Below are 16803 nucleotides of genomic sequence, written 5' to 3' on the forward strand. Positions count from 1 at the left end.
ACCTTTTTGGAGATATTGGAAATCACCTTTTTGGAGATATTGGAAATCACCTTTTTGGAGATATTGGAAATCACCTTTTTGGAGATATTGGAAATCACCTTTTTGGAGATATTGGAAATCACCTTTTTGGAGATATTGGAAATCACCTTTTTGGAGATATGGGAAATCTGCTTTTGGAGATATTGGAAATCACCTTTTTGAGATATTGGAAATCACCTTTTTGGAGATATTGGAAATCACCTTTTTGGAGATATTGAAAATCACCTTTTTGGAGATATTGGAAATCACCTTTTTGGAGATATTGGAAATCACCTCTTTGAGGATATTGGAAATCACCTTTTTGGAGATATTGGAAACCACCTTTTTGGAGATATTGGAAATCACCTTTTTGGAGATATTGGAAATCACCTTTTTGGAGATATTGGAAATCACCTTTTTGGAGATTTTGGAAATCACCTTTTTGGAGATATTGGAAATCACCTTTTTGGAGATATTGGAAATCACCTTTTTGGAGATATTGGAAATCACCTTTTTGGAGATATTGGAAATCACCTTTTTGGAGATATTGGAAATCACCTTTTTGGAGATATTGGAAATCACCTTTTTGGAGATATTGCAAATCAACTTTCTGGAGATATTGGAAATCACCTTTCTGGAGATATTGGAAATCACCTTTTTGGAGATATTGCAAATCACCTTTTGGAGATATTGCAAATCACCTTTTTGGAGATATTGGAAATCACCTTTTGGAGATATTGGAAATCACCTTTCTGGAGATATTGGAAATCACCTTTCTGGAGATATTGGAAATCACCTTTCTGGAGATATTGCAAATCACCTTTTGGAGATATTGCAAATCACCTTTTTGGAGATATTGGAAATCACCTTTTGGAGATATTGGAAATCACCTTTCTGGAGATATTGGAAATCACCTTTTGGAGATATTGGAAATCACCTTTTGGAGATATTGGAATTCACCTTTTGGAGATATTGGAAATCACCTTTCTGGAGATATTGGAATCACCTTACTGGAGATATTGGAAATCACCTTTTTGGAGATATTGCAACCTTTCTGGAGATATTGGAAATCACCTTTCTGGAGATATTGGAAATCACCTTTTGGAGATATTGGAAATCACCATTTTGGAGATATTGGAAATCAACATTTTGGAGATATTGGAAATCACCTTTTGGAGATATTGGAAATCACCATTTTGGAGATATTGGAAATCAACATTTTGGAGATATTGGAAATCACCTTTTTGGAGATATTTGAAATCATCTTTCTAGAGATATTGGAAATCAACCTTTTGGAGATATTGGAAATCACCTTTCTGGAGATATTGGAAATCACCTTTCTGGAGATATTGGAAATCACCTTTCTGGAGATATTGCAAATCACCTTTTGGAGATATTGCAAATCACCTTTTTGGAGATATTGGAAATCACCTTTTGGAGATATGGCAAATCACCTTTCTGGAGATATTGGATGTCACCTTTCTGGAGAAATTGGAAATCAACATTTTGGAGATATTGGAAATCACCTTTCTGGAGATATTGGAAATCACCTTTTGGAGATATTGGAAATCACCTTTTGGAGATATTGGAAATCACCTTTCTGGAGATATTGGAAATCACCTTTCTGGAGATATTGGAGATTTCCATTTTGGAGATATGGCAAATCACCTTTCTGGAGATATTGGATGTCACCTTTCTGGAGATATTGGAAATCAACATTTTGGAGATATTGGAAATCACCTTTTTGGAGATATTGGAAATCACCTTTTTGGAGATATTGGAAATCACCTTTTTGGAGATATTGGAAATCACCTTTTTGGATATTGGAAATCACCTTTTTGGAGATATTGGAAATCACCTTTTTGGAGATATTGGAAATCACCTTTTTGGATATTGGAAATCACCTTTTTGGAGATATTGGAAATCACCTTTTTGGAGATATTGGAAATCACCTTTTTGGAGATATTGGAAATCACCTTTTTGGAGATATTGGAAATCAACCTTTTGGAGATATTGGAAATCACCTTTCTGGAGATATTGGAAATCACCTTTCTGGAGATATTGGAAATAACCTTTCTGGAGATATTGCAAATCACCTTTTGGAGATATTGCAAATCACCTTTTTGGAGATATTGGAAATCACCTTTTGGAGATATGGCAAATCACCTTTCTGGAGATATTGGATGTCACCTTTCTGGAGAAATTGGAAATCAACATTTTGGAGATATTGGAAATCACCTTTCTGGAGATATTGGAAATCACCTTTTGGAGATATTGGAAATCACCTTTTGGAGATATTGGAAATCACCTTTCTGGAGATATTGGAAATCACCTTTCTGGAGATATTGGAGATTTCCATTTTGGAGATATGGCAAATCACCTTTCTGGAGATATTGGATGTCACCTTTCTGGAGATATTGGAAATCAACATTTTGGAGATATTGGAAATCACCTTTTTGGAGATATTGGAAATCACCTTTTTGGAGATATTGGAAATCACCTTTTTGGAGATATTGGAAATCACCTTTTTGGATATTGGAAATCACCTTTTTGGAGATATTGGAAATCACCTTTTTGGATATTGGAAATCACCTTTTTGGAGATATTGGAAATCACCTTTTTGGAGATATTGGAAATCACCTTTTTGGAGATATTGGAAATCACCTTTTTGGAGATATTGGAAATCACCTTTTTGGAGATATTGGAAATCACCTTTTTGGAGATATTGGAAATCACCTTTTTGGAGATATTGGAAATCACCTTTTTGCAGACATTGGAAATCACCTTTTTGGAGATATTGGAAATCACCTTTCTGGAGATATTGGAAATCACCTTTCTGGAGGTATTGGAAATTACCTTTTTGGAGATATTGGAAATCACATTTCTGGAGATATTGGAAATCACCTTTTTGGAGATACTGGAAATCTGCTTTTTGAGGATATTGGAAATCACCTTTTTGGAGATACTGAAAATCAGCTTTTTAGAGGATATTGGAAATCACCTTTTTGGAGATATTGGAAATCACCTTTCTGGAGATATTGGAAATCACCTTTTCGCAGATATTGGAAATCACCTTTTTGGAGATATTGGAAATCACCTTTCTGGAGCTATTAGATATCAACATTTTGGAGATATTGGAATTCACCTTTCTGGAGATATTGGAAATCAACTTTCTGGAGCTATTGGAAATCAACATTTTGGAGATATTGGAAATCACCTTTTTGGAGATATTGGAAATCACCTTTTTGGAGATATTGGAAATCACCTTTTTGGAGATATTGGAAATCACCTTTTTGGAGATATTGGAAATCACCTTTTTGGAGATATTGGAAATCACCTTTTTGGAGATATTGGAAATCACCTTTTTTGAGATATTGGAAATCACCTTTTTTGAGAAATTGGAAATCACCTGTTTGAGGATATTGGAAATCACCTTTTTGAGGATATTGGAAATCACCTTTTTGGAGATATTGGAAATCACCTTTTTGGAGATATTGGAAATCACCTTTTTGGAGATATGGGAATTCACCTTTCTGGAGATATTGGAGATCAACTTTCTGGAGCTATTGCAAATCAACATTTTGGAGATATTGAAAATCACTTTTTTTGGAGATATTTTGGAAATCACCTTTCTGGAGATATTGGAAATCACCTTTTTGGAGATATTGGAAATCACCTTTTTGGAGATATTGGAAATCACCTTTTTGGATATTGGAAATCACCTTTTTGGAGATATTGGAAATCACCTTTTTGGAGATATTGGAAATCACCTTTTTGCAGATATTGGAAATCACCTTTTTGGAGATATTGGAAATCACCTTTTTGGAGATATTGGAAATCACCTTTTTGGAGATATTGGAAATCACCTTTTTGGAGATATTGGAAATCACCTTTCTGGAGATATTGGAAATCACCTTTTTGGAGATATTGGAAATCACCTTTTTGGAGATATTGGAAATCACCTTTTTGGAGATATTGGAAATCATCTTTTTGGAGATATTGGAAATCACCTTTTTGGAGATATGGGAAATCTGCTTTTGGAGATATTGGAAATCACCTTTTTTGAGATATTGGAAATCACCTTTTTGAGGATATTGGAAATCACCTTTTTTGAGATATTGGAAATCACCTTTTTGGAGATATTGGAAATCACCTTTCTGGAGCTATTAGAAATCAACATTTTGGAGATATTGGAATTCACCTTTCTGGAGATATTGGAAATCGACTTTCTGGAGCTATTGGAAATCACCTTTTTTGAGATATTTTGGAAATCACCTTTCTGGAGATATTGGAAATCACCTTTTTGGAGATATTGGAAATCACCTTTTTGGAGATATTGGAAATCACCTTTTTGGAGATATTGGAAATCACCTTTTTGGAGATATTGGAAATCACCTTTTTGCAGACATTGGAAATCACCTTTTTGGAGACATTGGAAATCACCTTTTTGGAGATATTGGAAATCACCTTTTTGGAGATATTGGAAATCACCTTTTTGCAGATATTGGAAATCACCTTTTTGGAGATATTGGAAATCACCTTTTTGGAGACATTGGAAATCACCTTTTTGGAGATATTGGAAATCACCTTTCTGGAGATATTGGAAATCACCTTTCTGGAGGTATTGGAAATTACCTTTTTGGAGATATTGGAAATCACATTTCTGGAGATATTGGAAATCACCTTTTTGGAGATACTGGAAATCTGCTTTTTGAGGATATTGGAAATCACCTTTTTGGAGATACTGAAAATCAGCTTTTTAGAGGATATTGGAAATCACCTTTTTGGAGATATTGGAAATCACCTTTCTGGAGATATTGGAAATCACCTTTTCGCAGATATTGGAAATCACCTTTTTGGAGATATTGGAAATCACCTTTCTGGAGCTATTAGATATCAACATTTTGGAGATATTGGAATTCACCTTTCTGGAGATATTGGAAATCAACTTTCTGGAGCTATTGGAAATCAACATTTTGGAGATATTGGAAATCACCTTTTTGGAGATATTGGAAATCACCTTTTTGGAGATATTGGAAATCACCTTTTTGGAGATATTGGAAATCACCTTTTTGGAGATATTGGAAATCACCTTTTTGGAGATATTGGAAATCACCTTTTTGGAGATATTGGAAATCACCTTTTTTGAGATATTGGAAATCACCTTTTTTGAGAAATTGGAAATCACCTGTTTGAGGATATTGGAAATCACCTTTTTGAGGATATTGGAAATCACCTTTTTGGAGATATTGGAAATCACCTTTTTGGAGATATTGGAAATCACCTTTTTGGAGATATGGGAATTCACCTTTCTGGAGATATTGGAGATCAACTTTCTGGAGCTATTGCAAATCAACATTTTGGAGATATTGAAAATCACTTTTTTTGGAGATATTTTGGAAATCACCTTTCTGGAGATATTGGAAATCACCTTTTTGGAGATATTGGAAATCACCTTTTTGGAGATATTGGAAATCACCTTTTTGGATATTGGAAATCACCTTTTTGGAGATATTGGAAATCACCTTTTTGGAGATATTGGAAATCACCTTTTTGCAGATATTGGAAATCACCTTTTTGGAGATATTGGAAATCACCTTTTTGGAGATATTGGAAATCACCTTTTTGGAGATATTGGAAATCACCTTTTTGGAGATATTGGAAATCACCTTTCTGGAGATATTGGAAATCACCTTTTTGGAGATATTGGAAATCACCTTTTTGGAGATATTGGAAATCACCTTTTTGGAGATATTGGAAATCATCTTTTTGGAGATATTGGAAATCACCTTTTTGGAGATATGGGAAATCTGCTTTTGGAGATATTGGAAATCACCTTTTTTGAGATATTGGAAATCACCTTTTTGAGGATATTGGAAATCACCTTTTTTGAGATATTGGAAATCACCTTTTTGGAGATATTGGAAATCACCTTTCTGGAGCTATTAGAAATCAACATTTTGGAGATATTGGAATTCACCTTTCTGGAGATATTGGAAATCGACTTTCTGGAGCTATTGGAAATCACCTTTTTTGAGATATTTTGGAAATCACCTTTCTGGAGATATTGGAAATCACCTTTTTGGAGATATTGGAAATCACCTTTTTGGAGATATTGGAAATCACCTTTTTGGAGATATTGGAAATCACCTTTTTGGAGATATTGGAAATCACCTTTTTGCAGACATTGGAAATCACCTTTTTGGAGACATTGGAAATCACCTTTTTGGAGATATTGGAAATCACCTTTTTGGAGATATTGGAAATCACCTTTTTGCAGATATTGGAAATCACCTTTTTGGAGATATTGGAAATCACCTTTTTGGAGATATTGGAAATCACCTTGTTGGAGATATTGGAAATCACCTTTTTGGAGATATTGGAAATCACCTTTTTGGAGATATTGGAAATCAACATTTTGGAGATATTGGAAATCACCTTTTTGGAGATATTGGAAATCACCTTTTTGGAGATATTGGAAATCAACATTTTGGAGATATTGGAAATCACCTTTCTGGAGATATTGGAAATCACCTTTTTGAGGATATTGGAAATCACCTTTTTGAGGATATTGGAAATCACCTTTTTGGAGATATTCGAAACCACCTTTTTGGAGATATTGGAAATCACCTTTTTGGAGATATTGGAAATCACCTTTTTGGAGATATGGGAAATCACCTTTTTGGAGATATTGGAAATCACCTTTTTGGAGATATTGGAAATCACCTTTTTGGAGATATTGGAAATCACCTTTTTGGAGATATGGGAAATCTGCTTTTGGAGATATTGGAAATCACCTTTTGGAGATATTGGAAATCACCTTTTTGGGATATTGGAAATCACCTTTTTGGAGATATTGGAAATCACCTTTTTGGAGATATTGGAAATCACCTTTTTGGAGATATTGGAAATCACCTTTTTGGAGATATTGGAAATCACCTTTTTGGAGATATTGGAAATCACCTTTTTGGAGATATTGGAAATCACCTTTTTGGAGATATGGGAAATCTGCTTTTGGAGATATTGGAAATCACCTTTTTGAGATATTGGAAATCACCTTTTTGGAGATATTGGAAATCACCTTTTTGGAGATATTGAAAATCACCTTTTTGGAGATATTGGAAATCACCTTTTTGGAGATATTGGAAATCACCTCTTTGAGGATATTGGAAATCACCTTTTTGGAGATATTGGAAACCACCTTTTTGGAGATATTGGAAATCACCTTTTTGGAGATATTGGAAATCACCTTTTTGGAGATATTGGAAATCACCTTTTTGGAGATTTTGGAAATCACCTTTTTGGAGATATTGGAAATCACCTTTTTGGAGATATTGGAAATCACCTTTTTGGAGATATTGGAAATCACCTTTTTGGAGATATTGGAAATCACCTTTTTGGAGATATTGGAAATCACCTTTTTGGAGATATTGCAAATCAACTTTCTGGAGATATTGGAAATCACCTTTCTGGAGATATTGGAAATCACCTTTTTGGAGATATTGCAAATCACCTTTTGGAGATATTGCAAATCACCTTTTTGGAGATATTGGAAATCACCTTTTGGAGATATTGGAAATCACCTTTCTGGAGATATTGGAAATCACCTTTCTGGAGATATTGGAAATCACCTTTCTGGAGATATTGCAAATCACCTTTTGGAGATATTGCAAATCACCTTTTTGGAGATATTGGAAATCACCTTTTGGAGATATTGGAAATCACCTTTCTGGAGATATTGGAAATCACCTTTTGGAGATATTGGAAATCACCTTTTGGAGATATTGGAATTCACCTTTTGGAGATATTGGAAATCACCTTTCTGGAGATATTGGAATCACCTTACTGGAGATATTGGAAATCACCTTTTTGGAGATATTGCAACCTTTCTGGAGATATTGGAAATCACCTTTCTGGAGATATTGGAAATCACCTTTTGGAGATATTGGAAATCACCATTTTGGAGATATTGGAAATCAACATTTTGGAGACATTGGAAATCACCTTTTGGAGATATTGGAAATCACCATTTTGGAGATATTGGAAATCAACATTTTGGAGATATTGGAAATCACCTTTTTGGAGATATTTGAAATCATCTTTCTAGAGATATTGGAAATCAACCTTTTGGAGATATTGGAAATCACCTTTCTGGAGATATTGGAAATCACCTTTCTGGAGATATTGGAAATCACCTTTCTGGAGATATTGCAAATCACCTTTTGGAGATATTGCAAATCACCTTTTTGGAGATATTGGAAATCACCTTTTGGAGATATGGCAAATCACCTTTCTGGAGATATTGGATGTCACCTTTCTGGAGAAATTGGAAATCAACATTTTGGAGATATTGGAAATCACCTTTCTGGAGATATTGGAAATCACCTTTTGGAGATATTGGAAATCACCTTTTGGAGATATTGGAAATCACCTTTCTGGAGATATTGGAAATCACCTTTCTGGAGATATTGGAGATTTCCATTTTGGAGATATGGCAAATCACCTTTCTGGAGATATTGGATGTCACCTTTCTGGAGATATTGGAAATCAACATTTTGGAGATATTGGAAATCACCTTTTTGGAGATATTGGAAATCACCTTTTTGGAGATATTGGAAATCACCTTTTTGGAGATATTGGAAATCACCTTTTTGGATATTGGAAATCACCTTTTTGGAGATATTGGAAATCACCTTTTTGGAGATATTGGAAATCACCTTTTTGGATATTGGAAATCACCTTTTTGGAGATATTGGAAATCACCTTTTTGGAGATATTGGAAATCACCTTTTTGGAGATATTGGAAATCACCTTTTTGGAGATATTGGAAATCACCTTTTTGGAGATATTGGAAATCACCTTTTTGCAGACATTGGAAATCACCTTTTTGGAGATATTGGAAATCACCTTTTTGGAGATATTGGAAATCACCTTTTGGAGATATTGGAAATCACCTTTTGGAGATATTGGAAATCACCTTTTTGGGATATTGGAAATCACCTTTTTGGAGATATTGGAAATCACCTTTTTGGAGATATTGGAAATCACCTTTTTGGAGATATTGGAAATCACGTTTTTGGAGATATGGGAAATCTGCTTTTGGAGATATTGGAAATCACCTTTTTGAGGATATTGGAAATCACCTCTTTGAGGATATTGGAAATCACCTTTTTGGAGATATTGGAAACCACCTTTTTGGAGATATTGGAAATCACCTTTTTGGAGATATTGGAAATCACCTTTTTGGAGATATTGGAAATCACCTTTTTGGAGATTTTGGAAATCACCTTTTTGGAGATATTGGAAATCACCTTTTTGGAGATATTGGAAATCACCTTTTTGGAGATATTGGAAATCACCTTTTTGGAGATATTGGAAATCAACTTTCTGGAGATATTGGAAATCACCTTTCTGGAGATATTGGAAATCACCTTTTTGGAGATATTGCAAATCACCTTTTGGAGATATTGCAAATCACCTTTTTGGAGATATTGGAAATCACCTTTTGGAGATATTGGAAATCACCTTTCTGGAGATATTGGAAATCACCTTTCTGGAGATATTGGAAATCACCTTTCTGGAGATATTGCAAATCACCTTTCTGGAGATATTGCAAATCACCTTTTGGAGATATTGCAAATCACCTTTTTGGAGATATTGGAAATCACCTTTTGGAGATATTGGAAATCACCTTTCTGGAGATATTGGAAATCACCTTTTGGAGATATTGGAAATCACCTTTTGGAGATATTGGAATTCACCTTTTGGAGATATTGGAAATCACCTTTCTGGAGATATTGGAATCACCTTACTGGAGATATTGGAAATCACCTTTTTGGAGATATTGCAACCTTTCTGGAGATATTGGAAATCACCTTTCTGGAGATATTGGAAATCACCTTTTGGAGATATTGGAAATCACCATTTTGGAGATATTGGAAATCAACATTTTGGAGATATTGGAAATCACCTTTTGGAGATATTGGAAATCACCATTTTGGAGATATTGGAAATCAACATTTTGGAGATATTGGAAATCACCTTTTTGGAGATATTTGAAATCATCTTTCTAGAGATATTGGAAATCAACCTTTTGGAGATATTGGAAATCAACTTTCTGGAGATATTGGAAATCACCTTTCTGGAGATATTGGAAATCACCTTTCTGGAGATATTGCAAATCACCTTTTGGAGATATTGCAAATCACCTTTTTGGAGATATTGGAAATCACCTTTTGGAGATATGGCAAATCACCTTTCTGGAGATATTGGATGTCACCTTTCTGGAGAAATTGGAAATCAACATTTTGGAGATATTGGAAATCACCTTTCTGGAGATATTGGAAATCACCTTTTGGAGATATTGGAAATCACCTTTTGGAGATATTGGAAATCACCTTTCTGGAGATATTGGAAATCACCTTTCTGGAGATATTGGAGATTTCCATTTTGGAGATATGGCAAATCACCTTTCTGGAGATATTGGATGTCACCTTTCTGGAGATATTGGAAATCAACATTTTGGAGATATTGGAAATCACCTTTTTGGAGATATTGGAAATCACCTTTTTGGAGATATTGGAAATCACCTTTTTGGAGATATTGGAAATCACCTTTTTGGATATTGGAAATCACCTTTTTGGAGATATTGGAAATCACCTTTTTGGAGATATTGGAAATCACCTTTTTGGATATTGGAAATCACCTTTTTGGAGATATTGGAAATCACCTTTTTGGAGATATTGGAAATCACCTTTTTGGAGATATTGGAAATCACCTTTTTGGAGATATTGGAAATCACCTTTTTGGAGATATTGGAAATCACCTTTTTGCAGACATTGGAAATCACCTTTTTGGAGATATTGGAAATCACCTTTTTGGAGATATTGGAAATCACCTTTTTGGAGATATTGGAAATCACCTTTTTGCAGATATTGGAAATCACCTTTTTGGAGATATTGGAAATCACCTTTTTGGAGATATTGGAAATCACCTTTTTGGAGATATTGGAAATCACCTTTTTGGAGATATTGGAAATCACCTTTTTGGAGATATTGGAAATCACCTTTTTGGAGATATTGGAAATCACCTTTTTGGAGATATTGGAAATCACCTTTTTGGAGATATGGGAAATCACCTTTTGGAGATATTGGAAATCACCTTTTTGAGATATTGGAAATCACCTTTTTGAGGATATTGGAAATCACCTTTTTGGAGATATTGGAAATCACCTTTTTGGAGATATTGGAAATCACCTTTTTGGAGATACTGGAAATCACCTTTTTGGAGATATTGGAAATCACCTTTTTGGAGATATTGGAAATCACCTTTTTGGAGATATTGGAAATCACCTTTTTGGAGATATTGGAAATCACCTTTTTGGAGATATGGGAAATCTGCTTTTGGAGATATTGGAAATCACCTTTTTTGAGATATTGGAAATAACCTTTTTGAGGATATTGGAAATCACCTTTTTGGAGATATTGGAAATCACCTTTTTAGAGATATTGAAAATCACCTTTTTGGAGATATTGGAAATCACCTTTTTGGAGATATTGGAAATCACCTTTTTGGAGATATTGGAAATCACCTTTTTGGAGATATTGGAAATCATCTTTTTGGAGATATGGGAAATCTGCTTTTGGAGATATTGGAAATCACCTTTTTTGAGATATTGGAAATCACCTCTTTGAGGATATTGGAAATCACCTTTTTGGAGATATTGGAAACCACCTTTTTGGAGATATTGGAAATCACCTTTTTGGAGATATTGGAAATCACCTTTTTGGAGATATGGGAAATCATCTTTTTGGAGATATTGGAAATCTGCTTTTGGATACATTGGAAATCACCTTTTTGGAGATGTTGGAAATCACCTTTTTGAAGATATTGGAAATCACCTTTTTTGAGATATTGGAAATCACCTTTTTGAGGATATTGGAAATCACCTTTTTGAGGATATTGGAAATCACCTCTTTGAGGATATTGGAAATCACCTTTTTGAGGATATGGGAAATCATCTTTTTGGAGATATGGGAAATCACCTTTTTGAGGATATTGGAAATCACCTCTTTGAGGATATTGGAAATCACCTTTTTGGAGATGTTGGAAATCACCTTTTTGAGGATATTGGAAATCACCTTTTTGGAGATGTTGGAAATCACCTTTTTGAGGATATTGGAAATCACCTTTTTGGAGATGTTGGAAATCACCTTTTTGAGGATATTGGAAATCACCTTTTTTGAGATATTGGAAATCACCTTTTTGAGGATATTGGAAATCACCTTTTTGAGGATATTGGAAATCACCTCTTTGAGGATATTGGAAATCACCTTTTTGAGGATATGGGAAATCACCTTTTTGGAGATATAGGAAATCATCTTTTTGGAGATATGGGAAATCTGCTTTTGGAGATATTGGAAATCACCTTTTTTGAGATATGGGAAATCTGCTTTTGGAGATATTGGAAATCACCTTTTTGAGATATTGGAAATCACCTTTTTGAGGATATTGGAAATCACCTTTTTGAGATATTGGAAATCACCTTTTTGAGGATATTGGAAATCAGCTTTTTGAGGATATTGGAAATCAGCTTTTTGAGGATATTGGAAATCAGATTTTTGAGGATATTGGAAATCAGCTTTTCGGTGATTTTGGAAATCAGCAATTCATACACTTTGGGGTAACCTGTTAGCATTCCCGTCTGAATCCCAAAACTCTCATGATATAGGTAAATCGAGGTTCCAAATCCCATGTGCCGCGTGTCTGCCCCTCGCCTACTTGAGGTGGCTTTACAATTCATGTAAAAGTACAACGATGTTGGCTTGTGTCTTTGTCCTGTACGTGATGCATGTCCATCTGCACCATCAGCCTAAGATCACAGCAAAAAATAATAATACAGTAATAAATAAATAAACCCTATAAAAAGCTGGGATATTCAGGAATTTGAAGAATGAATAGATTTGTTTATTTTTCGGGTGGAGGTGGTTGGGGGTTAGACGTGGGGATCCGCAGTGAGGGGGCGAGGGGAGGCAAATGAAAATAGTTGTTGGAATGTAGCAGGAATAATCATGTTCAAACATCTCGCCCTCCTCTCTCCGTACAGAGAATAATATCACGTTGCCCTCTATATCCATCCGGTCCATTTGTAGTCCACGCCTGTTTATGTTCCTGTGTGCGAGCCAAGACACGTACATACAAAAGCTAAATAACCACAGTGTTTTACAACAACAACAACAACAACATGGCACCACAGTCGTTGCATCGTGCGTCGAGGTGTAGAGCAAATGTGATGGCGATCCCGCGGGGTCCATAAATCACTCACAAGACGGACATCTCACCTGTGAGTGTGAGGTGATCGAGCCCATGCCAAAGTCTGCAAACAACTTCTGCTTGGGTGGGAGGAAGGGCAGACGAGATGATACAAATTATGGGACAGGAAAGATAAAGCACCACAGTGAAGGACATAAAAGGTTCCATATTTACACATTAATAGGTTTATTATATTTAGGGCTTTTTATAGGGGCGGAGGTGGTAACTGGGAACCTTATAACATAAAATAAATGTAGAACAAGGGATTGTATTCATGGCTGGTAGTAAAGTCGTTCTTTGTCGGTATGATAATTGTTTCTTTGACATTTTACTCCACATGAACTATCTTAACGAATAACTATTAACAAATAGTTTACCACACCCCATGTAAGATGCTCAATCCAGGGCTTTAGTTGGCACCGTGTACCATTTATTGCCCCCCCTTGGCGAAACAAAAACTTAACAAACCTGATATCGAGATGTTAGTTTCATTAGCAATTATATTAGCAATTATATATATATATATATATAGCAATTATATGTTAGCAATTATATATATATATATATATATATATATATATATATATATATATATATATATTACGAATTCCTCAAATGGTTCAATTGAATTCTGCCCAAAACCATGTCGAGGTAGGTCGGAGTTTGCATTACGGAATGCTTCTAAAAGTTCCACGAATGCAACATCCATGATGTGCCAGCAAGGTGGCTGGGGTGTATGTGTGTGAGTGAGTGAGTGAGTGTGTGTGTGTGTGTGTGTGTGTGTGTGTGTGTGTGTGTGTGTGTGTGTGTGTGTGTGTGTGTGTGTGTGTGTGTGTGTGTGTGTGTGTGTGTGTGTGTGTGTGTGTGTGTGGGGGGGGGGGGGGGGGTGTATGTTGGGGTGTTTATGTGAATGAACGTACACTACCGGTCAAAAGTTTTAGAACACGTCAATTTTTCCAGTTTTTATTGAAATTTCAGCAATTCAAGTCCAGTGAATAACCTGAAATGGTACAAAGGTAAGCAGTAAACTGCTCAAGGTAAAGAAAAAAGTTTAGGTTAGCAAAAACGGGAAAATAATGTGAATTTCGCAGTTATATTGTAAAAAAAAAGGCCTTCTTCAGGGAACAAGTAATGGGTGAACAACTTACAGCTGTTCTGCAGCAATGTACCGTAAGTAAATTAAGCCTTGAAAGTTGATCCAAACAATTCCTACAGGTGTCCCAACCTCTGCTGATTACTTGATTACAAACCCCCTGTCTGTATAAAAGCAGTATTGGAACAGACTGTTATTACACCCTCTGAAGCATTATTTGGACAATATTGCACTGCAGGAAGTAGTATATTGGAAACCGGAGGAAACTCTGACAGGAAGAGGTCTGGCAGACCGAAAGCCACAACAGAATCAGACCACAAGTTTCTGAGATTCAACAGCTTGCGTGATAGGCGGCTCACAGGACAACAGCTTCAAGCACAGCTTAACACTGGTCGAAGTAAGCAAGTCTCAGTTTCAACTGTGAAGAGAAGACTTCGAGCTGCAGGTTTTGACAGGTCGAGTGGCAGTAAGAAAGCCATTGCTAAGACGGCAAAATAAGAAAAAGAGGCTTGCCTGGGCTATGAAGCACCGCCAGTGGACTACTGAAGACTGGAAGAAGGTCTTATGGACCAATTAATCAAAATTTGAAATCTTTGGTTCATCACGCAGGGTTTTTGTACGCCGTCGAGTAGGCGAAAGGATGGTTCCTCAGTGTGTGGCACCAACTGTCGAACATGGAGGAGGAAGCGTGATGGTCTAGGGCTCTTTTGCTGGATTCAGAGTCAGCGACTTGCACAGAGTGACTGGCACCCTGAACCAAAAGTGCTACCACAGCATTTTGCAGCGCCATGCAATACCCTCTGGAATACGCCTAGTTGGTCAGGGGTTCATCCTACAGCAAGATAATGACCCTAAACATACCTCCAGGTTATGTCAAAACTAACTTCGAGGAAAAGAACAAGACGGTGGGCTTCAAATCATGGAATGGCCAGCACAGTCTCCAGACTTAAACCCCATCGACCTGGTTTGGGATGAACTGGAAAGAAGGGTGAAAGCAAAGCAACTTACAAGTGCAACACATTTGTGGAAACTTCTGCAACAGTGTTGGGAAGAACTTCCCGAACAATATTTGATTTCCATTGCAGAAAGAATGCCACGAGTGTGTTCGGCGGTTATACCTGCAAAAGGTGGCTACTTTGCAGAGTCCAAAAATTTAAATTAAATTTTGTTAAACAAAATGATTCTATGATTTCTGTTTTTATCTCCAGTTGTTTATTTGTTCTCTGCTTAATTTCAGAGTACATTGAGACATTAAACTGCGTAAATCTCAATAAAAACTGGAAAAATTGAGGTGTTCTCAAACTTTTGACCGGTAGTGTATCTGTGTGGGGTGTATGTGTGTGTCTCAGAGTATGACAGGATAGCACTGAGGTGGCACACTGACCTTTACAGTATCTAGACCAGGTTTGATTCTTGGCCACACTATATATCATCTTATCTGTCTTTCACTGGTAGGGCATTGCATCACAAAATGTGCCGTCCCTCAGAGGAAAGTTCAGCTGCGTGTCCCGTCTGTTAATACCAGTTGTTGGTGAATGTTAAAAGATCCCTCGATGTCTTTCGTGAAGAGTTTGCAAGTTATCATCAGCGAGCTGAACAAATAACAAATTCCTGCCAAAATCATCTTTAGTCAAATGTTAGGCCTATCCAGGCATAGTGAAAGACTTGGGCCTAACACAAGTCCCACCTGGCTGTCACCACAAAAGGAGATTAATTGGGTCATTCCTTGGAATATTGTGAGCATCTGGATGGTAAAAACCTGTTGAACACCCCTTGTAAATTGTTTGGTAAAGTTGGTAACAAACGTGCTTGCTAAGGCAACAAATGATCGTACCAGAGACAGACAGAGACACTGCAAGGTAAAAGTGAGGTACCGCAGGTATTCATGTGAACAAACGCATTCTTTTTGTTTGTGACAAAATCAAAGATCGTCGAAAAGCCTGTATGGTGTTTGGCATTTATCGGCGATAGACCGAGGGTAATCGATCGGTGAAAGATTATTCCACTACTTCAAGTTATCAATTGTTATCACGCTGGAGGACAATATGGTTGACAACCTATGGTTGTTCATGTTCCATCCTTTTTAAATGCTGTGCCAAGTAAGGAAGCAGCACATACCATTTTTAAAGTCTTCGTTAGGACTTGGTCGGGGTTTGAACCACCAAACTCTGAGATCTGTACCCTACAGAACTATTACACCACCGAGTCTGAATGAAACGTTGACAATCTCACAAAATATGGACCCAGAAATAACAATCAGGTGACAGAATGCCATCAGAGGAGCCGCCCTCCAGAATGTCATGACGTCACCAAGCATGGTGAATACCGAAATCGATCCAAGGGCATGCAAACTGCCAGCCCATCCCGGGGGAAGTAATCAA

The 16803-nt window shown here is 36.2% G+C and overlaps 1 protein-coding gene across 1 annotated transcript in view; it reads right to left on the minus strand.

Moving 5' to 3' along the window:
* Positions 1 to 16803, minus strand: part of LOC137428743 (uncharacterized) — a 207239-nt gene that overhangs the window by 117411 nt on the left and 73025 nt on the right. Inside the window, exon 2 of the mRNA XM_068118641.2 lies at positions 13359 to 13409. Coding sequence (XP_067974742.2) covers positions 13359 to 13409 — 51 coding nt within the window. The remainder of the gene's footprint in view (positions 1 to 13358; positions 13410 to 16803) is intronic.

Source organism: Myxine glutinosa, chromosome 5, assembly GCF_964187855.1.
Source record: "Myxine glutinosa chromosome 5, kmMyxGlut1.1, whole genome shotgun sequence".
Lineage (NCBI taxonomy): Eukaryota > Metazoa > Chordata > Myxini > Myxiniformes > Myxinidae > Myxine > Myxine glutinosa.